General features: G+C 40.2%; 1 protein-coding gene across 1 annotated transcript; it reads left to right on the top strand.

The window, feature by feature from the left end:
* Window positions 1-276: 276 nt before the first annotated feature.
* On the top strand, window positions 277-19,289 carry ccm2l (CCM2 like scaffold protein). Its single transcript, XM_033970222.2, has 11 exons — window positions 277-411; window positions 2,808-2,975; window positions 3,800-3,883; window positions 4,470-4,653; window positions 8,442-9,019; window positions 11,713-11,842; window positions 12,849-12,912; window positions 13,434-13,569; window positions 15,867-16,005; window positions 16,598-16,745; window positions 19,044-19,289. The coding sequence occupies exons 1-11, from the start codon at window positions 382-384 to the stop codon at window positions 19,174-19,176; spliced, it is 1,794 nt and encodes a 597-aa protein (XP_033826113.1). The 5' UTR covers window positions 277-381; the 3' UTR covers window positions 19,177-19,289.
* Window positions 19,290-24,049: the final 4,760 nt, after the last annotated feature.

The raw sequence follows: 24,049 nt of genomic DNA, 5'->3' as shown, positions 1-24,049 counted from the left end.
AAATGCTCTAAAAAGTCAATTTTGCATAAAGGTTTGGCTTTAATTCCATTAATATTTGAAATCAAGTCATTTAAAATAAATCTGGATAAATACGATAAGCATAAATTTAACATTTCTGTATATAACTCTGCTTTATCACACACAATGAGCGTTATCAGTCCTGGTGGAGTTTCCTCTCGGACAGGAAATGGACTTCCTCTACTTCCTGTTCGCCTGAGTTAGGCCCTAGAGGCTTCCATAGAGAACAATCAGTGTAATGAGAGTGGTGCGGACCAAGCAGGGCAGAAATGGGCTAACATAAGACAAAACAATGGAAAAAAATCAACCGTGAAACTGAAGACAACATGGAAATTATGTGAAGAGGAGAAGGACGAACCAGCAATGGACTACGAGCCAAAAAAATCCAAAAAGGTACAGTGTTTTTTGTTTTTTTATTTTTTTTTTATGATAGTAGTGGTTGTAGTAGTCGTACTAGTACTACCACTGGGGTAGTACTATTAGAGGTTGCTGGATCATACTGACATTGTACCTTTGTGCAAACACTTCACAGAGTCCACTAGTAGTAATAGTAGTAGTAGTAGTAGTAGTAGTAGTAGTAGTAGTAGTAGTAGTCAAAGATGTGTAGAGTAAGTAAGAGTAACATTACTTCAAAATAATATTACTCAGAAGTACAAAGTAGTGGTATACGAAATTACTCAAGTGAGAGTAAAAATGTAATTTGGGAAAACTACTACTCAAGTAAGAGTAACTTAAAGAGTAACTGTCAGGACACAACATCTGATTTATAATTTGTGAAGTGAATATAATTTGAAAGACATTATATAATGTATGAAATCTGGTATTTTCAAAGGATAGACGCATAAATGAGAAAAACTAAATCATATCTGAAGAAGCAGTGCAAGAAATACAAAAGTTTAAATCATTTCACATTTTCAGCATAAACCTTATCACTTGTAGACTCAAGATGAATGAAAACTTTTACTCAAGTAAGAGTTCTGTTACTTCAATAGAAGTATTACTCAAGTAGGATTAAATGTATGCTGGTAGAAAAGTGTCTTCAAAGAGTTAGTCAAGTAAATGTAACTGAGTAAATGTAATTCAGCAATGGTTCAATGCTGCAAAATAAATAAATAAATAAATACATACATTTAGGCTACAGTTAGTTTTGTGTTTCAGTTGGGTTTTTAAATTGTAGTTTTTAGTTCTGGACAAATTAATCAAGTCGAAAACATGTGACTTGATCATATCTGGAGTTGTGTTCTGTTTTATTCACACATGTTTAACACACAAACCCTACATATTGAGGCTGTGTTCTAGGCACTATTTCTCCTGCAAACTATCAGCACAAAACAATAGGTATTGTGAGACCACCTGTCAAAGAGAAGTTGTCTTAACCAGGTTTTGACTTGGACATTGTGGTGTGGCTGCTTGTCTATTTAAAAGCACCCTAGTGGCCTCTGTGCTGGGGTAACCTGGAAACTGTTGGCCATGTATTGGTTTCATGCAGCATTTAGAGTAGAGAGAGAAGGCAGCTCTAAGGAGGTAACTGACCTCAGAATTATCACCTCAATCTCAATTAAACCTGTACTTTCATCATAAATTAAGTGGAAAGAGTTCCACTACATTTTCTCCGCCGCTCTGGCCTCTATGTGAGGACATAATGTCCTTTAACGATGGTGAGGGGCAGCATTGCACATCGTAGTGTATAGCCTGCCTATTAGAAAAATGACAAACTGAGCATTTCTACCATCAGATCATGTTCATTACAACTCCTGTTAGCAGAGCCAGCTCAGCCTATAAACAGACTAAGAAGCTGCTTAGGGCCCCGAGGCCACCAGAGGGCCCCCAAGAGCCCATGCATTTATATTGAAAATAAAATAATATATCAAGTTTTGGACGCAGGGCTTGTGTGTTTGCAGCAGCCGAAATATCCCTCTAAAACAATTACATTTGTTTTATAGCTATACTAGCAAAATATCTACTGCTGCTATATTTGATTTTGAGTCAGGCAGAGGTGAGGGCGACTATATGTTTACACCAGTGCAAGGACCCTTTATAATGTGAATTTAAGCCCACTGTCACCAACCGGAAAACATTAAAATGCACCAGAAACATGTCTACTGTTCTTGTGACTATGGAACTTGTGACATTCTGATGTTTTCAGTTGTTGTTCATATAAATGCAAATACAGTTGGTCAAGGTGATGAGAGCAGAGTCATAATGTTGTCAAATGTGAATCACCAACAGCTGAGCCAGGAGACATCCGCTGTCAGGGGCCCCAGAGAAAAGCTAGGGCCCTGCCTGTTAGCATGCTGGATGAAGTTTGCCTTATTTTATTTCAAAAGTTATTCCCTGCACTGCCAGTAGATGGCACCCTAACCCAGTTTCTAGTACTGGAGAATATCAGTAGAAAAAAAAGGTGTCTATTCTCTGAAGATAGTCACTATTTTAAGTTACAAAACAATATAATGCATTATATTTGTTCTTTAAACTCCACACACCTTCACTAGAATCATTTAGATAACTTCAGCCTTGGAAATGCCAATCTCTACTGAACCAAAGGTAGCTGTTAACTGAAAACTACCACTTTATAACATTATAAGGTGGAAAAGAGCATTTTGAGCTTTGGAGATGTAGCCAGACTAATAAAAAACATGTGTGAAATAAAACAAAACTCCAGGTATGTCTTTGATGAGTGAACAACATTACAACATGGCTTAAAGCTCTCAAGAGTCAATTTTACATCATAGAGGACCTTTAACGTCTTTTTCATCAAAGCTGCCTCCATCACAGATCTGCTCTTGTAGGGTTTCGTGTCGCCCATCAAACGCCTGGTCTGGTCCAAGTCCGGGCGCAGGGCAGTGGACCGCGGCAGTGTTTACAGACGCCCTCTACACACTGTTCCTCTTTACGCCCCTGACTACCTCATCCACCCAGAGAGGCTCATCTTCGACTACGTGGAGAAGGAAGTCAAGGCACGTCCAATCAGATTCAGAGTTTGAAAACTTGTGCAGGGCTAATCAGCTCTGTGATAACTAATGACTACAAGACCTTTAACTATATTTAAAATACGTTTCTGAAACTTTATAAATCACTAAGTTATTAAAACATTTCACCGAAGAGTAAAATGCAAGATTCTGACTCAAAAGTACCACAACCGATATAAGTTAGCACATAGCTGCTTAGCCTCAGCGGTGTCGTTGAACTCTTGACATTTTTGTCTATGGTGAAAATGAATAGAAAATTGACATTCAGAACTGGAGTGGGTGGTCACTGTTACTCGGTTCATCTGAGAGTCTTGTGTCGGGCCAGTTTAGTTGTGTTTGGACACAGGAGAACCAGAGGCTCTGCTGTTACAGTCACTGCCTTTGAAGGTGGACATGTGAGACCTCGTGTTCACTAAATAACTACTGTATATTTACTTATTAAGGGAAAAGCTTTGCGGTCAACTCCGGCGTCCGGCAAAAATTGAATCCAACGGATTTGATCCAGAGCTCCACGGCAACTCTGACCGGAGCTGCACCGCATGCAGTGTGAGCCCGGGGTGAGCCGGGGGTGAGCCTGGGGTGAGCCGGGGGTGAGCCTGGGGTGAGCCGGGGGTGAGCCTGGGGTGAGCCGGGGGTGAGCCTGGGGTGAGCCCAGCTCCATAGCGCTCCAAATCAAATGTACCAACTTTGGATGTATTGGCTAAAAGACATTATAAAACATAAATGAGAAAACAGTGCAATAGCTAGTAGTTGTTAAAATATGACAGTCAACCATTTTAGATTTTTTTTTCTTTTTTTATAATAACTTGTAGTTTCTTGGCCATCTCACCTGGGTGTCAGTGTCCCTAAACCCATCAAGTCGAGATGAGCTGCTGCAACTTTTGGACACTGCCAGGGTGAGTAAAGAAATTGTCTTGGGAAGTAACTGAATACCTGTACCAAAAATACTTATTAAGAATACAAAATTTTAGTAACTCTATTCAGTAGTTACATTTTCCTTTGATAGTAATCAAACTGCATTGGTTTCATAAAGAAAATAGAAAACATGAGTGCATGGGATGAGAGCATGTGAGTACATATGTGATTATTCTTTTTCTGATCAGAGGTAAATAAATGCAGAACAAACAGTGCAACAAACATTAAGGTTTTGTTTGGGTTTTGTTTTATCCCATGTTTTTACACTATAATGCAACTCAAGGTGCCACTGGACCCCGTAACAAAATATGTTACAAATTACATTTATTTTTTCATTTATGTTTTCACTTATCTGCTTTTTTGTTGTTCATTCACTTTGCCCCAAAGGGACACAGAGAAGAAGAGTTACTATTCTATTAAATTATATATATATATATATATATATATATATATATATATATATACATATACACATATACATATACACACACACACACATAATTTTTTGTTTTTTTTAAAGAGACAAACATATACATATTACTGTAGTGTGCCTTATGTGATGTTTAGCAGTTGAAGGTTCTGCCTCTGAAGACCAGTGTGGAGCAGGACTGCATCCTGAGTCTATCGGCCCGGTGTCTGCTGCTCACCTGGAGAGACAACGAGAAACTCCTGATGCGCATCCCCACCCACCAGATTGCTGCTGCCTCCTACCTGCGGGATGATGCACTGCACCTGCTCGTCCTCAAGACAGGTGAGACTCAAAACCAGAGGACATAGAGCTTTAGTTAGTGCTGAAATCTCTCGCTTTGCATACAAGAGCGGCTACATCCCTGGTCATTAAAATATTGTCTTTCTACTCCAAATATTAAGCAGGATACATTATATTTTAATAATGATGCTCACATTTGTAATCTAATGACCTCATTTGGTGTTTTTCAGTTCTTTTTATTTGTTCAATGAGAGAAATCTAGTCTCTGTCTCTGATGCTTTAACGAGTGCATCAAAGTCACGTTGAATGTCTGAGGTGGAGATGAGAAACACAGCTGACAGATGATCATCGGTGACAGAGGACCTGGATTTGTTAAACTTCAACACTGAAAATGTTTGTTCACATATGTAGGTAGAGCCAAAGAGAACAAACATCTTCTGACCATGTCTCCTCATGTTTGGAAACTTCTCCTCCTTGAGAGGAGAGTAAAAATCCAGCAGTGTTCCTGACTTAAAGTGCTTTGCTTGTATCACATCAGACTGCAGGTCAATGAGTTCCAGCTAAACACTGGGTGCATTATTCACAGCACAGGTAAAGGGACAGGAAATCATCTGCATTTCACCCCTTGAAAACTCACCATGCAATGTTCCTAACATGGTTGAGTGCCCGCAGAGGTGTTCAGCTGATGGTGTGACTTCCTCCAGGGTTTACATGTGAGCGAGATTGTTGCTTTTCAGTTGCCTTGAAAGTACCTGCAAATTTGTCATGAATGCCATGAATACCAGTCTGTGCATTTCATGGACAAAAACGCCCTTGCTTTGCAGTCTGGTGTTCAGTTCAGCCATCAATGCTGTCACATCAACAGCAAATGCAAAATCTCCCATCCAGTCCTCATCTGAGAGCTCTGGGATGCCTTTGCCTTTCTTCTCACAAAACTCTTGGATCTCTGCTTTCAGGTCCCAAAATCTTTGTAGCAATTTGCCCAGGCTGAGCCATCTGACAACTGTGTGGTAGCTGATGTCACTATGTTCAGTCTCGTGCTCCTCTAACAGTGCAACAAGCAACAAGCATCAATCACATGGTTAACGGACTTGCACAACACATGCTGATGTAAAATACAATGCAAAAATACCACTTCTGATTTAATTCACTTTCATCATTTTTACATCTTATGTACGCATACTTTTCAAAAGTCCAACATTTTTACCCATCAGATTTGGACAGCCGTCCATTGTGACACCCGCACGCATTTACCTCCGTGAATAAAACGCTCCCTTTCATTGTCCCTTTCAGTGAGCATATTGCTGCCAGTTCCACCGTAATCTTGAAGTCCGTTACCTCAGTGATGAATACGAGTAACTGGGCTATGTCACGGACATCTCATCTCTTGTCCAAAGCCAAGGGGAAAAAGCCAAAACTTGCCACTTCACATTGCAACTGAAGCTCCAGATTTCCCGCAGTGTTCTCAATCCTTCTGGTCACGGTTCGCCTGGACAGTGGGACTTGCTGAAATGCTTGTTTTGTTTTTTTCATGACATATTATCGCTGCAGAGTCCACCAAGCACTCTTTCATAAATTCCCCCTCTGAGAATGACTTACTTTTTAGCGATTTTGTGGGAAAGCACAAGCTGGTCTTGGTTGCTGCATCCCTGCATGTGTGACGCTTGCTATAAAAGCATTGCTGCTTTTCCAGCCAGCAAAGCTTCCAATGTCTGCGCCATTTCAGCATCAGTAAAGTTTCGGTATTTCTCAGCGTGCTTCATCTGGTAATGCCGACTCAAATTGTAGTCTTTGAACACAGTGATCTGCTCTCCGCTGTTTGAAAAGCAGGCAGAAACTTTTGTACAGGCAACACTGCTACTTTTTGTGCTCCCATACAGCTTTATAAATAATAAACAATTCTTGAGCATTGCTCATTCACAAAGTTAAAGTAATGACGATGTCGTTGTTGTGTTTTTTAAGGCAGCAGCAGTAATAAAACACACTTTACATAAGACGCTCTTAGGCTTGACTGTCAACATATTCCACAAAGGGTCCATATAACTACAGCTGTTCTACAGTCCTTTTGAGTTCTGAGAGCCAATAGCGAGTGGTGTGCACTACTGTTCCAAAGACTTTTATTGCAGTGACCCACTTTTTCTAACTGGTCACACTTTCTAATAATTTGTAATTTAATTAATCAATTAATTTTTATTTTTTTTCAAATTTAAGTCACTGTCATGCTGTTAGTGGCAAGCAAACGCTTGACCGTTGGTGAGACAACAGTTCCACTGTATTTGCGCAGTGAAAGAAGCACGCAAAACAAGGTATACGGACTAGTTAAGTGAAGGCTGTCTTTAGACCTGTGTCCTGCTTCATGTGTTACGCAGGCAAGACTGAGAGAGAGAGAGGATGTCAGGGAAAAGACACTAACTCCCAGTTGTTTTTAATCACTTAGGCTTATTATATTTGTTAAAGAAAAACATTATTTCTCAGGTACTGATCGTATATTGTCACCAGTTTAGTAGAAGTAGTTCCAGGAACTTTTCAGACTCAATCAAAACTGTAGTTCATAGTGATGTTGTATTACAATGCATTGTGATGTGGGACTAGTGCCTCAGAAATCAAGTCGTATTTGAAGACACAAATGCTAGCAGAGGGCTGGAGAGAGGTAAGCACATTGAGCTGCAGCATGTCTTGGCAGAAGACCTGCCAGAGGCAATGACCCATTTAAGAGTAAGAATGAGGCTTAGAAGACCCTTTCCTGTTGTGCTTACCTGACTCCCCTGGGCACTGCTGTGATACCCAGGCTGCAGGACACAGATGAGGGACACGGACTCATCCTCTCTGCAAACTGCCCTGACACAGGATCTGTTGACCCTCAGTGCAACTTTGTAGATTTTGAAATGTAGATTTTTCCAGCAAGGAAAAAGAAAAAAAATAATATTCCCAAAGTAAATTAATTTGGTGTTGAGCTTCAGTTTGATGCCAGTTACAGAGGCTAACTGAACTACCATCTGAAAGTCTCCTAGAAGATGTGAACGCTGCATTGATCCCTACCTCAACCGTCACAGAAACCAATGAGCTGATATACACTTCAGCAGTAATGGTCCTAGAGATGCTTGGCTATAAGAGCTATCGCAGAAGCCATGAGAAGCAATACCCACAATGGAAAATCAAAGCAGCAAGGAGAGAAGTGAGCCAACTGTCAGAAGCACAGAGAGGTGCAATGAAAGTATCCAAGAGGTATACTTGAAGCAAGGCTTAGAGCCAAACAAAGGCTCTAGCCACCTAAAGAGGTAACGCTTGATATTGAAGCCAGATGAATAAACTGTCTGTTCACTACACAACTAGTCAAAGTGTATGCTCAGTGGCAGAGTAATAACACCAGAGCAGACACCAAAGCTGGAAACTGAAAGGTACTGGAAAGGCATATGGGAGAAGGAGGCATCACATAACAGCAGTGCGCAGTGGCTGGTGGCTCTGAGAGAGGACCTACCTGAACAGAGTCCAGTCATCATTATAGTGGCAGGCATCTAGCAAAGAGTCTCAGGTCGCCCATAACGACAGAACCCATCAGACCAACCTGTGCACTGTCTGGATTGTGGCATGTGCCACACACATGGATCACTGAATGCCTGGAGTTGTACAACATCAACAGGACTTAAAGAGCCTTCATTGCAACAACGCAAAATACAACTCCAAGTATGTTTTTAATGAGGGATTTTACAATATCCTAACATGGTTAAACGCTCCAAAAAGTTAATTTAACAAAATATGAGTGCAAATCTACTAACAAGTCGTGCTGTTACACTAAAATGACCTTCTCTCCAACACTGTTTTTCCAACAGGTTTGAATGTTGACACAGTAGTTGCCGGGGACGATAGTCTGGACCGCAAAAAGTCCAGTGGAGCCAACAGCCGACGTCAGAGTACAAGCAGCAACAACGACCCGCGTCCTGAAGGGGGCACCATGGAGCGGCGGCACACCATCTGTGGAGTGGACTGGAGGCCCTCCCTGTCCCGGAGCAGCCACGACAAGAACCAAACCCAGAATGTGGATCGAGGTGGGGAGCGGGTCGGGGGAGGGGGCAGCCTGGAGAGGAAGAGGGTCGGGGGCAGCTGGGAACGGAGACAACCCACCCGAAAACCCGGGGGAAGCTGGGAGAACCGCCGGGCCCGCCCCATGAGTGGAAGCTGGGAGAGAAGACTGGGTGCGGGCAGCTGGGAGCGGAGAGGGGGTGTGGAGAGGGGCGGGCCAATCTCAGGGGTGGCGGGTGGCAGCTGGGAGAGACGCCAGGCATGCACTGGGAGCTGGGAACGGGGTAAGAGCTACGGAAGCTGGGAGAGGAGGAACCATAACCCCCTAGAGCCCACGCCCTGCCCTGATGCATACTGCAACCTGGTCATACTGGCAGTGGAAAACAAGGTGGGTATGGTGAAGAACAGGGTGTGTTGAGTGTACTTAACACACACTGGCAAAACTCTACAAAAACAATGTGTCTACACGATTCCAGAGGGCATGATTGACAGGCGGATTCACCAATTAAAGAGACGCATGCTTTGTTTGGAAAAAATAAAATAAATAAACATGGGGGCTTCTTTACAAAACGGGAAAAAATAACACATGGATTTTTGTAGAATCAACAATTGAAGCATCAAACTTATAATGTAATAATAATTTTCTAAATGGTACAAGAATTTTTGAGAACATGCCAACCGCAAAGAAAGACCAATGCTACACATTAGTGGCTGTGGTCGGACAGTGGTTTTTCATGCTTTATGGCCCGATTCCAGCCTGGTGTAGAATAGGGTATGGTGGATTATTACATTTTGCAGAATCTTGTGGATATTACTTACTACTTAGCTGATTAGCCTCCACAATATCTTTGAACTTATAATAAATTAATGGAAAATTGTGTATGGTGGAGAATAGTATTACTTATATACCGTATTTTTCAGACTATACGTTGCTCCGGAGTATAAGTCGCACCAGTGAAAAAATGCACAATAATGAAGAAAAAAACATATATAAGTCTGGAGTCGCATTTTTAGTGAAATTAATATTACAAAATCCGAGAAGAAAAGAGCAGACGTTTTATCTTTAAAGGCAAGTTATAATAATAACAATAAAATAGACAATAACAGGCTGAATAGCAGCACAGCACGCTAACATAGCACATAGACAACGAACTATCTGGTATGTTTATGTAAGATATTAACAGTTAATCAGTTACGCTACGTTAACGTAACATATGCCGCAAACACGAGAGACACGAGAGTTCTTTTCACTGATGTTTACTATGGTATTACTTCTTCATCACAGTTCACACCATAGAACTAGCAAACACATAAAATATAACATAAGCTCTGGCTCATATTACATATACACACAAAACTGCATATGAAAGCATGGAAAATATATATACCACTTTGACCTGCTAGTAAACAAACCGGTGAACCAAAAATTTTATATTTTACTTTTCAATTGTTTCTTAAATAGTGCTCTGTTGGGTAAGACTTCTCATTAGCGTAAAAGGCTGAACCGGAAAACATGAAGTAGTTTTTGTGCCCTTAAACTAAACTTATGATTAACTAAACATTTACATTATTGTCTAAATTTGGTGGGAAATGATGAGTTTACACTTTTTAGGTACAATATCTGAACTCGTAGATGCTGGACAATGTGACCTGTGTGTTCTGAGATAAAACATCAAATGCTGCCAACTGAATTAGTAGCAGTGCAGGTGACAACACAAGTCACAACTGCTCCTGCACAAACAAATGGCACACACTCATGTTGTAGACATTACATTTTAACATCGATGCCAAAAGAGCAGTGTATTTTCTTTCCGGTAACAGAAGAGTTGAGGAAACAGTGTCTACAGTGCAGGACTTTTACAGTGTCTCACAGTCAAAATGTTGTGCTTAATAATATCCACATTCAGTCACAGTCTGCAGCGTCTGCACGTAAAGTTGAAACTAAACACATAATATGAACCAAACTCCGCTTAAAAAAAACGCCTCCTCAGTCCTGGTAAAAGTATAATTCTCAAGTAAATGCAGTGTAGTATATCCATGTGGAACGTGTGTGCGTAAAGATGCAGTCAAATGACTCCCGGTAAAACACGCCATAATCATCCTCCTCAGGAAAACGCAGAATGAAATCTAAAAGTTATCAAAACAAAAGCATGTGCGCCGCAGCACTGCCTTGCCTCGGTGTTGCTTTTGAAAAACTCCGCCTACTCTGGAAGTAGATGACGTGCTGCTGAAGTAGATGGCTGCCATACTGGTACACAACCCTAGAGTGCCCTCACGCAGTCGTCAGTGTGACAATAACGAAGATGTGAAATTATATATTTTAATATTTCACATATGAGTCGCACCCCCGGCCAAACTATGAAAAACAGTGCGACTTATAGTCCAGAAAATACGGTAGATACTTTTTACGGTTTGAATAATACAATGAGGAACAAAGAGCGATTTCCTAATGCCAATATATAGGCCAGATCCAGGTTGGGGGCCGCGATAGTTTCCTGGGAAATACTGATTAACTGCTCATAGTAAATGAGCCGTGGACTTTGCAAATGTGTAGTTTAATGTCACTTTTATTAACAATCACACTACCAGTGATTTTTTTTTTATAACTTTCTAGACTCTAGATACATACTGAAGATGTAAAATATGAAATGCAAGATACCTGGAGTTAAGTAGCAAAAAAGTTAAATATCTAAATCAAGTTTTGAGTTATTTTGAGTTTATATTTAGTTTATGCTCATAGTGTGATACCTTTCTGTGAGAATTTACAATGGGAATAGCAATCAAAATAAAGAGAACACAAAAATGAAAAAGGGTGTCCAAACTTCTGCTTGGTAGTGTGTAGTTACAAAGTTTCTGCACCAAGGCTAAATTATTAGGAATCCCTAAACATCTCTTAGCATCCCTTTTGCACTTGACCTGCATGTAGTCTGGGACAATGCCTGAACAGTTCTCTGGACAAATAAGACAACATCATATAAAGAGCATACTTGCATATACTCATAATGTGGGTACTATCAAAGTTGACCTTATCATTTTACGTTTTACTGACTGATGGACTGCTGGTGTGTTGTTTTGTTACAGGATGCTGCAGAAGAATATTGCTCTCTCATCTGTCAAATGTTCCAGATCATTTATGGACATCGGACCATCGAGTGTGTGGACCGAGCAGGCTTCCACCACACCCTGCCAAACCACTACTGGCTGCAGAGGAGTCAGTATGCTCTATCTCACTGATTTTCAGCCAGGGAACCTTAGTGTGCCCTGAGGTATTCTTAGGCATGCCTTCAAAAAATCTACTTTCAGTTAAGCTGGTTTACACATGTAATTGATATAATTCACTATTTGGAGTGCCTCAAGCAACTTCTGAACCACTTGAGAAAGCAAATCACTATTCCCAAATATAAAGACATAGACACAAGGGCAAGGAAAGTGTTGTATTTGCATATGTGCTGTCTTAATGGAAAAAAAAGAGAGAGAGAGATAGTACTCAGATAGTACTTTTCTCTTTTTTTTATGGATGTAGCAGCGCTCTTACTTGCATAAAAGTTTGGTTACTCTTCCCACTGTGAGTAAATCTAAAAGTGACAAAACCTTTATGTTGACAATATGAAATGATTTGAACATGTGTTTCTTGCCCCACTCCTTCAGATATAATGTTGTTTTTTCTCATTTTTGTCTCTATCTTTTGAAAATACCAACTTGTGTGCTTTTATTAATGTTGTTCTTTTATTCTTCTTCTTCTTCTTATTATTATTATTATTATTTGCTTCAAATTATGTATCAGATGGTACTTTTTATACTCTTTAAGGTATACTTAAGTAGTAGTTTTCTCAAATACTTTTTTACGCTTACTTGAGTAATTTCCTGGACCACTGCTTTGTACTTCTACTCGAGTAATATATTGAAGTAACATTACTCTTACTTGAGTATGTTTTGAGAATTTTTGACTACTCTACCCACTTCAGATTATATCATATGCATACCCTGCCATACAATTATGCTATAAAGAGAATAGGCAAGATAAAAATGAATGAAATATTATTGAAATGAATGAATGAAATATTATTCAAATAAATAAAATAAATATTTTTAGCTTAATTAATCTAGATATATGTTTTTTGGCAGAGTTCACAAATAGAAATGTATAATGACAAATTTCCTGAAATAAGCAATCATGTAGTGTAAAACAATGTCAAATAAAATATGTCTTGTCATAGGTGACAGCTGCCTGACTGATGTGTCGTACAGTTATGACCCAGAGTTCAGCTGCTGCAGCTCATAGTGAGTAAACCCACGTACCTAAAAGTGATGAAATCACTACTAGTCAAAAGTTTGGACAGGACAGTTTGAAAGGACTGAAAAATTACTTGGCAAGAATTGTCAAGAGTGTAAACCAGGGTTCAAAGGGTGGCTATTTTTTATTTTATTATATATATATTTTATATATTATATTATTATAAAATAAGTTTTGAGTTATTTTGAGTTCATATTTGTTTACTACATTCCGAGTGTCCATTCATAGTTTTGATGCCTTCAGTGAGAATCCACAATGCAAATAATCCTGGAAATAAATAAAAAAAATAAGAAGAAATTGTGCCAAACCTTTGACTGGCAGTGTAGCTTTAAATAAGACACAATGACACATATAAGAAATACTTGGTAGCTAATCTATTTATCTCAGTTCAATAAGCAATTTAAACCTCAAAGTCAAAAGTACTTAAATCCAATCAAAATTAATATTCTGCATTCATGGAATTTTAACTCATGATCTTAGTGTAATCATGATTATTTGTGCTTTTCAGTGATGGGTCCCAAGAGGCCTTTGAGCTGTACTACAGTGAGACGTACAGCGAGAGCTCGTCCCAGCGCAGTGTGGCGTCTGCGAGTGATGGAGACAACAGCGCCGCCCTGCTGCTCATGCACGACTACATGACCACTGTGAGGCCCAGCATCCCAATTCTTTTTTTCTCTCTCCCTTTGTGACATGTATGCAGTGAAATCAGCATGTGTAATGCTTGATCTGACCAGTTTTCAATATAATTCTTATTTTTTTCAGCAAATTGCTCTTTTTAACCAACAGATTTATATACATATACACTGCCTGGCCAAAAAAAAGCCACTCACTCTATTTTGTTGAACTGCCTTTAGCTTTGATTATGGCACACATTCACTGTGGCATTGTTTCGATAAGCTTGTGCAATGTCACAAGATTTATTTCCATCCAGTGTTGCATAAAGCACTCTTTCACAATTTAAGCCTGATGAATTTAAATGTGCCTGTGCCTTCCGGGGGAAAAAAAATCATATATATATATATATATATATATATATATATATATATAGTGAGGCAAATAAGTATTTGAACACCCTGTGATTTTGCGAGTTCTCCCACTTAGAAATCATGGAGAGGTCAGAAATTTTCATATTAGGTGCATGTCCACTGTGAGAGACATAATCTAAAAAAAACCTGGAAAATCACATTGGATGTTTTTTTTTAATATAATTTATTTGTATGTTACTGCTGCATGTAAGTATTTGAACACCTGTCTATCAGCTACAATTCTGACCCTCAAAGACTTGTTAGTCCACCTTTAAAAAGTCCACCTCCACTCCACTTATTATCCTAAATTAGAAGCACCTGTTTGAGGTGGTTAGCTGCATAAAGACACCTGTCCACCCCATACAATCAGTAAGACTCCAACTACTAACATGGCTAAGACCAAAGAACTGTCAAAATGCACGAGACAAAATTGTAGACCTCCACAAGGCTGGAAAGGGCTACGGGGCAATTGCCAAGCAGTTTAGTGAAAAAAGATCCACTGTTGGAGCAATTATTAGAAAATGGAAGAAGCTAAACATGACTGTCAATCTCCCTCGGACTGGGGCTCCATGCAAGACCTCGTGGGGTCTCAATGATCCTAAGAAAGGTGAGGAATCAAACCAGAACTACACGGGAGGAGCTGGTCAATGACCTGAAAAGAGCTGGGACCACCGTTTCCAAGGTTACTGTTAGTATTACACTAAGACGTCATGGTTTAAAATCATGCGTGGCACAGAAGGTTCCCCTTAAACCAGCACATGTCCAGGCCCGTCTTAAGTTTGCCAATGACCATTTGGATGATCCAGAGGAGTCATGGGAGAAAGTCATGTGGTCAGATGAGACCAAAATAGAACTTTTTGGTCTTAATTCCACTTGTCATGTTTGGAGGAAGAAGAATGATGAGTACCATCCAAAGAACACCAGCCCTACTGTGAAGTATGGGGGTGGAAACATCATGCTTTGGGGTGTTTTTCCGCACATGGGACAGGACGACTGCACTGTATTAAGGAGAGGATGACCGGGGCCATGTATTGAGAGATTTCTGGGAACAACTTCCTTCCCTCAGTTAGAGCATTGAAGATGGGTCATGGCTGGGTCTTCCAACATGACAATGACCCAAAGCACACAGCCAGGATAACCAAGGAGTGGCTCCGTAAGAGGCATATCAAGGTTCTGGAGTGGCCTAGCCAGTCTCCAGACCTAAACCCAATAGAAAATCTTTGGAGGGAGCTCAAACTCCGTGTTTTTCAGCAACAGCCCAGAAACCTGACTGATCTAGAGCAGGTCTGTGTGGAGGAGTGGGCCAAAATCCCTCCTGCAGTGTGTGCAAACCTGGTGAAAAACTACAGGAAACGTTTGACCTCTGTTATTGCAAACAAAGGCTACTGTACCAAATATTAACATTAATTTTCTCAGGTCTTGCAGCAGTAACATACAAATAAATTATTTTAAAAATCATACAATGTGATTTCCAGATTATGTCTCTCACAGTGGACATGCACCTTAGATGAAAATTTTAAGACCCCTCCATAATTTCTAAGTGGGAGAACTTGCAAAATCACAGTGTTCAAATACTTATTTGCCTCACCATCGATCGATAGATTGATCGATAGATAGAAGCATCCATCCTCTCCATGTGGAAAACCAGCCTTGCATGGCTGACACAACCCAAAGAGAGTTCTCTTGGGAAACCCTGGCTCTTTTTTCATGTATATTTTACAACACTTTGTTTTAATATTTTACTATACTGCTTTATTTCAATGAAAAAAATATTCTCAAAATCTAGATTTATATACTAATTACAAGCCATTTGAACTCATGTAGTAAATATCATTCTGCAGTGTAGACAAGTGTGCATGTGTCTTGTTTGTCATGTCTTTATTTTGAATGTAACTGAGTTTGACTTGTGTGTGCAGCTGCGTAACAGACTGAGCCCGGGGGAGCTGCAGCAGTTTGCAGTGCTGCTCAGAGAGTATAGACTGGGCTCAGATATCCAGCACTTCTGCTCCCATCTGCTGCACCTGTATGGGGACAGCCGAAAGTTCCTCCTGCTCGGTACCACAGCATCCCATCAACACCTGTATGCTCACACACACTACAACAGAACAGGGCACACAAGACACAAATACAAGGTTAAACACACTTAGCCACACACTTCACATAATGTTTTTTCTTTATGTTCATGACTTTGTACTTTCTAGATTCTGACGGAAGGCATCAAAACGCTGAATGAGCATAAATAGAATGTACTAAACAAAAAGGGGTGAAATAACTCAAAACATGTTTTAGACTCTTCAAAATAGCTATTACTCTTTGCTTGGATCACTGGTTTGCACACTCTTGGCACTCTACTAATGAACCCAGACATGGCATAGCAGCTCCAGAGGAGCTGCACCAGAGCACCTCATACAAGGCCATAAACACTTTTTGGGAGCTAATAACTTCACATAATAGCTAAACCAAAACAGTGGGTTGATGAAGTTTGAAAAACTGGCACAATGGACAAAAATGTTCATAGGGAAGCCAGAGGGTTACATTAATGTAATGTCTTTGAAAAGCATGGAAACTCCACGTGTGTGTAGTTGAGAAAAGGGCATTTTTTGTATATGTTGTATGCAACTCAACGTATGCGTGTGTTTTCATTAAGGAATGCGGTCCTTCATTCCTGACCAAGATGTGGGGGTCTTTGAAAGTTTCCTGGAGAGCATCGGCATCAGAGAGGGTGGGATTCTAACTGACAGCTTTGGACGCATCAAACGCAGCATGAGCAGCACATCAGCCTCTGCCATGAGAGGGTATGCACAATGTCACTCATACTTCACCCCAAACACAGGACAAAACTACTCCTAAAGTTACTGTAAAAATCATAGGTGGGTAGAGCAACCAGAAATGTAACTTAGGTAAGAGTAGCATTACTTCAAAATTACACACTGCCTGGTCAAAAAAACAGTCGCCACCTTGATTTAACTAAGCAAATAGGTACGAGGTACAAGTCAGGTCTAGGTTCAGCAACAGTCTGTGCTCAAATACTGAGGTCAGCTGACACCTGAATATACTGAATGACCAGGTTATTCCACCAATGGATTTTTTCTTCCCTGATGGCACGGGCATATTCCAAGATGACAATGCCAGGATTCATCAGGCTCAAATTGTGACAGAGTGGATCAGGAGCATGAGACATCATTTTCACACATGGATTGTCCACCACAGAGTCCAGACTTTAACCCCATTGAGAATCTTTGGGATGTGCTGGAGAAGCTTTGTGCAGAGGTCAGACTCGACCATCATCAATGCAACATCTTGGTGAAAAATGAATGCAAAACTGGATGGAAATAAATCTTGTGATGTTGCAGAAGTGAAATCGAAACAATGCCACAGCAAATGCGTGCTGTAATCAAAGCTAAAAGCAGTCCAATGAAATATTAGAGGGGTTTTTTAATGGCAACTTTTTTTTTTTGATCAGGTAGTGTATTATAATATAAGTAGGAAGTATGACATAGTGATCCAAGAAATTACTTACCAATAAAGTGAAACTAAAAAGTATTTGGGAAAACTTGAACTCAAGTAAGAGTAACTTAAAGAGTAATTTTTGGGGCATAACATCTGATTTGTAATTTAAAGTTAATGTAAATGGGTCTTCCTGGTGTGGGAATGCCATGGGATTCCCCTGGAGACTAAGAGTCCCTGCTTAGACTCAGCTCCAGATAAGTGGAAGAAAATGGATCTAGTCGGTCCCACATCCATGCATAGCTTGGGCTCTGGAACCCAACTCCTTGAGAGGGGTTGGACTCTCTGGCGTTGCCCGCAGGGAGTGGTGGTGAGCTCGTGTGGGCTTGCTCATTATCCCACAACTAAGCCACTATGTGTTGGAGTTAGAGACACGTCTCTACAACATTGCGTGGTGGTTGGGGACTGTACCGCTGGACTGGCAGACGGGGTGGTGGTCCCTACATACAAGGGGCTCAAATGGGTTTCCTCCGCAGGGTGGCTGCGCGCTCCCTTAGGGATAGGGTGAGGAGCTCAGTCACACGGGAGGAGCTCGGAGTAGAGCTGCTACTCCTACACGTCGAGAGGAGCCAGCTGCTCAGGATGCCTCCTGGATGCCTCACTAGGGAAGTGTTCCGGACATGTCCCACCGGGAGTATGTCTCTCAGCTGGCCTGGGAATGTCTTGGGATCCCACTGGAGGAGCTGGAGGACATGTCTGGGGTGGGAGTCCCTACTTAGACTGGGATCTGCTGTAGGCACTCCTCCAGTTTGGGGGTTACTGCCCCGACTCCTCTGATGCACCACTTCTCCAGCTCTTCTTTGAGCCCCTGGTATTTCTCCAGTTTCTCATGTTCCTTTTCCCTGATGATCCAATGCAGTGCACAGGTTGGTCTGACAGGTTCTGCCGTGTCAGACGACTGTTCGGTCTACCAGGAGCTGGTGTTTGACCCCCCGGGTATCTTTACCAATGCTCTTCTGTGCTGATGATTTACGCTAATCCCCACCCTTTTTCTTTGTGACAGTTGTGCTGTTCACACTAAGCCCCACCTTTTTTGTCTGTGAAAGACATTCATACTGTATATTCCATTCGCCCCGCCTCTTGTATGATTCATACTAAGCCCCACCCTTTTTTTGTGACAGTTGTGTGATTCACACTAAGCCCGGTCCCTTTTTTGCTGTGACAGTTGTGCACACTTAGCTCTGCCCCTTTTCTCATATGATTCATGGTAAGCTCTGCCCTTTTTCTCTTTCACTCAGTCGTGTGATTTTGGCTAGGCACCACCCTTTGTCTCTGGAGACATTCTCACTAAGGCCCATAACCATTACTACTAACAATTTTTCTGATGTCATTCTAGACCCCACCCCTTTTTTCATATTACTCACACTCTCATTTCTCATTACTATGGTAATGCATATGGCATATGCATTGCCGTAGTAATGATTACCTCCCCCGTATATTAAATGGCAAGCTCATAAAATCCCCAGTTAAGTGAACAACAAGTACTTCCTTGAAAAATGCGTGACATTTGGCACATGTTGCATGGTGAGGGCCAATCATATCCGCTTGTGCCTGTATTAAATGATAATGTTTCTGTTATTTTTCAGGTATGATCACTGCACTTCAGGATCTGGCTCTCAGGAGTTTAACAGACGCATGAGCGACATAACCCATGACATCCAGGCACTGGGCTTTCAGGACACTCACGCCGACATTGAGGAGGAGGACTACTATCTGTGACCTCTGAACTCTTAACACACTCTTAGAAGGATGTACATTGCAAAAAGGTCTATGGGTAAAACTGATGTGTGTGTTACAGTGATAAAGTAGCTGTTACAATATTAAACAACCAAAAGAGCAACCCTTCATTTTTCATGTTTTTGACATCAAACACAAATTATTTTAATAATAAATGATTATGCTTTGTTTGTGGTGATTTTTATTGCAAATGCTGTCATACAAAATAAATAAATTAACAACAACAGTAATAATAATAATAATAATAATAATAATAAGTTGTTATTTTTATTGTTGTTGTTTATTTATTTATTATCAATGAATAATTAAAATAATAAAACACAATCCAATTGAATAAATGACAGTAGTTTCTGATGGAGATGACATTGTTCTAAATTCTGACATGCTTGTGAATTCACATTTTAAGCACTTTTTTGTTATTAGCATTTGTTGTACGGTTACAGGTTTTGATGAAGGGTTGGTTAAGTTTAGGGCTTTGTTGTAGAGGGAAGATTACTGCCTGATTTAATAGCATTTTAGAAAATGTCATCTCCATCAGAAACTACTGTCATTTCTTCAATTGGATTGTGTTTTATTATTTTAATTATGCATTAATAATAAATAAATAAACAACAATAATAATAACATTATTATTATTATTATTATTATTATTATTATTATTATTATTATTATTATTATTATTATTATTATTATTATCAACTGGCTGCTGCCTGACTGGTGCCATGCCCACCTCTCCAAATAATACAATTTACCAAGAAAATTAAATGAATGTAAATTTATATAAGCAGAGTCTGCAAATACATTACAGGCATACTTCACATAACTACATACAGCTTTTCATCCTGAAATATTTTTACACATTACGGATGCTTTTGCTTTTACTACAGTATGGTATTACACTTATCTATCTCCATGGAGACAAGCAGGTGACACCATTATGGAAATTTACTGGTCAGATATGTGTAGAACGGAATGTATTTTTTAGGAGCATGTTTATGCAAGTGTCATACAAGTGTGTCTGTAGAACTATATGACCTCTAAACCAATGTTCATTTGGACTGTTAAAAACAAAAATGGGAACATTTATCCAGAAAACAATAACTAGTTTTATCCCATGTTTACATGCAGAATTAAAGGTCTTGTATCTTAAAATTAACTGTGTAACTGTAACTGTTTCTGACTAATGGGGTAGTTTCTAGCAGAAAGTTATGTGTACAACAAAATTTCTACAACAAAATGTCTCTGCATAGGCAGCCACCATCCCCCTTCAGTCTTTTTCCACCTTTCACCTTCCATCTTCTTCTACTCTACCAGGAAATTCCAAGGCTTTCCAGGTAAACGAAGAGAGCTTGGATTATACTTTCCACATGTAGATTCCACATGGAATCTACACGCAGACGTATGTGGGCAATATTTATAGTCTGTGTGGCAATGCGGTCGGAGACAGTAGAAACCAAAACTACATACTAGGGAATCCTGCTCATTACTGAGTGGACCGTCTACTTCTCTTAAGACACCGACATGGAAATTTGGGCCTGTATGGACGTCACGCTGAGGGGCTCGATATTTGGCCATATAGACCGGTGTGGACACTTCAGCATAAATCAGGTTTAGGCCGCCTTCACACTTTATCACCTAAAACCTTTTGACTAAAAAGGGACTAAACTCGGAAGTAAACATGGACTCGACCAGGGATCGGGAACCTATGGCTCGCGAGTCAGATGTGGCTCTTTTGATAACTGCTTATGGCTCTCAGATAAATCTTAGCTGACATTTCTTAACACACAATAAGTAATGAATAAACACGCTGATATTCAAGTAAAACATTACAGAAATCACAATGTAATCTTAAAAAAAAATAGACATAAAAAATTCTCGTGCAGTTTAATTCATACATACATTTTTTACTGCAACCTGGATTGGATTGGAGACAACCACATCTGCGCCCAACACCCATTTTTATTGGATTATGTGAGGTATTGTGAGGTATTTAATTAGTAAGCCAGCTAGTTGATTTATGCAGAGCAAACCCTTTAGATGAAGATGAGGAGTATCATACATTTCAGCACGAATGGACAGAGGAATTCACCTTTGTGGAGAGAACAGGGCCAGCGGTGTGGCTAAATGGCTCAAAATATCCAACGAGAGACAGCAAGAAGAAGGGCTGCTAAGAGCTACTAAACAGAGCACAAGCCAGTCAGCAGCAACTCTGTGTATGGACCCAACAAGGTGACGGGAATTCGGCTAGCTTTGCTGGTTCTTTAGCAATAGTGAGGAATGGAAAGCCATTCACAGATGGCAGGTTTGCCAAAACATTCATGCTTGATGTGGCTAATGAACTTTTTGATGTTTTGCGAATAAAGATAAGATAATCAAACAAATAAACAACATGCCTTTGTCAGCAAGAACTGTTCACGATCGTACCATCATCATGGCAAATCAAGTGGAGGAACAACAAGTGAAGGACATAATTTCCCTCGCTTTGGATGAGTCGACAGAAGTAAGCCATTTATCCCAGTTCAGTGTGATTGCAAGGTATGCTGCCAGTGACACATTGTGTGAGGAACATCTTGCCGTTTTGCCAGTGAAATGAAGACATTTTGATCTCCAGCAGCTACCTGGCTTCACACCTACTCTCCTGCAGTCATTCAAAGCACGCTTCAGAGAATTTCATGAGCACATTTGTTTTTTTAAGTTCACCACTCATCCACTTGAGTGTGCAGTGGACAAAGTTGACCTGTGTTACATTCCAGGTGTCTCTATCAGACATTTTGAGGTAAAAGTTGTTGACCTGAAGGCCTCAGACATGCAGGTGAATAAGTTCAAATCACTGAATGAAGATATGGAAAGACTTGCATGACAGCAAGCAGAGCTGGTAAGCAAAAAAACTTCAACCCGCAGACCAGTTGATTGTCAAAACTTGGAATGAGCTTCCTGTCACATACCACACACTGCAGCATGTGAGTATTGCCGTATTGATCATGTTTGGGTCTACATATGCATGTGAGCAGTCGTTCTCACATCTAAAAAACATCAAGAGCAACCTACGATCACCTTTAACAGATGAAAACCTCAATGCCTGCATGAAGCTTAACGTCATCACCAGTGTTCCCTCTAATTTTTCACGAGTCTGAGCAAACACACAAACTCCCTGAGCGTCCCATGGACCAGTGTGAGCGACATCAGACCTGTGCACTGTGGTCATCAGACGTGGTCACTGTGGTCATCAGACGTGTGCACTGTGGTCATCAGACGTGGTCACTGTGGTCATCAGACCTGTGCACTGTGGTCATGCTGCATCACATCCATCCAAGTTAAATGATTTATTAAAAGAATCAAATTACCGCATTTACATTTCTGTTATAAGACTTTTAATTAAGTGCTTTAGCCACTTATACAATGAAAATGACCAAAATCTTGCAAATGACCTGTGTAGTATGTTAATGCTATTGGAAGTATAAATATTTCATTTTAACTATGGCAAAACATGAACTTCCAACCAAACCAAGCCAACTGTAAATTCCAATGTTGAAAACACACTTAACATTTTTATTATAAAGCATTGGCATTAGCTAATGCTAATGATTACGCATGATATATTCGACCCACAATTAAGTCAATAGTAGAATAAACCACGCTTACCGATCAGGAACAGCATCCAGTCCATCAGCACATCAGGTCCTCTGCTCCTGAGTCCATCATGAGATCTTCACTCGGTTCCATGAACCGCTCCGGGTCCGAGATGCCTCTAGTTTAACTTGTACAAACATCCAGTGTCCTCGGTCGCGTACTTCCTTTGTTTTGTCCGTTTCATCATGTTTAAAACGCAAAACTGCTACAAAACAGTGCGTAACAGTGCGCCAGAGCGCGGGCCGTCGGAACGTTAAGGGGTTAAACACTTAGCATCATTAGCATCATTAGCATCATTAGCATCATTACCGAGTCTTCACTCCACTTCGGCCACATCGGCTAAAACTCTGGTAGCGGGACATGAGGAGCCTGTCAATGACGTGGATAAGCTGCGCAAATACGTATGTGAATCACATAATTGTCTATAGCAGCTCGTCCCCGGTCACACTCACTAACTCACACTGAAAAATAGCGCAGAATTATGGAAGCCCGTTTCCGCCATGAAAAAAAAAATAAAAGCCCCACAGAAAGTCGAAATTACGAGTTTTAAACTCGTAATTATGAGTTTTAAAACTCGTAATTATGAGTTTAAAACTCGTAATTATGAGTTTAAAACTCGTAATTACGAGTTTAAAACTCGTAATTAGGACTTTTAAAACTACTAATTATGAGTTTAAAACTCGTAATTAGGACTTTTAAAAGTATGAATTATGAGTTTATAACTCGTAATTTTGGGAATGTAACATTTACAAAAAGTGAACCTTATCAATTTTGATTAAATGAATTTGGTATTTTAATAATTTCCTCAATAAACCAGCGGGGTTGTGACCAGCTGGCACTCTGCTCAGACCAGGAAAACGAGCGCTCACAGACACAGAGCACAGCTCATGAGTGGTCAGAACAGCACTCAGGGCCCACTGATTTGTTCAAGACGCCAGAAACTTTACTGGAGCTTAATTTATTCATTTTTTAAAAGTATGTAGGTGATAAACATAACAGTCCTCCTCCTGTCTCCTCTGCTCTGTACACTCAGTTGCAGTGTGCTACAAGCTCAATTAAGACTTTAAAAGTTCTAATTACGAGTTTTAAACTCATAATTAGTAGTTTTAAAACTCATAATTACGAGTTTTAAACTCATAATTAGTAGTTTTAAAAGTCCTAATTACGAGTTTTAAACTCATAATTACGAGTTTTAAACTCATAATTACGAGTTTAAAACTCGTAA

This window comes from Periophthalmus magnuspinnatus, chromosome 7 (assembly GCF_009829125.3).
Source record: "Periophthalmus magnuspinnatus isolate fPerMag1 chromosome 7, fPerMag1.2.pri, whole genome shotgun sequence".
In the NCBI taxonomy this organism is placed as follows: Eukaryota; Metazoa; Chordata; class Actinopteri; order Gobiiformes; family Gobiidae; genus Periophthalmus; species Periophthalmus magnuspinnatus.
The sequence above is the reverse complement of the archived record's forward strand: the minus strand, read 5'-3'. Positions and strand labels throughout refer to the sequence as shown.

Coding starts and splice junctions, on each gene's coding strand:
- ccm2l (XM_033970222.2), top strand. CDS start 382: ATGGACTACGAGCCAAAAAAATCCAAAAAG. Junction 2,976..3,799: donor ACGTGGAGAAGGAAGTCAAG/GCACGTCCAATC, acceptor AATAACTTGTAG/TTTCTTGGCCATCTCACCTG. Junction 9,020..11,712: donor TACTGGCAGTGGAAAACAAG/GTGGGTATGGTG, acceptor GTTTTGTTACAG/GATGCTGCAGAAGAATATTG.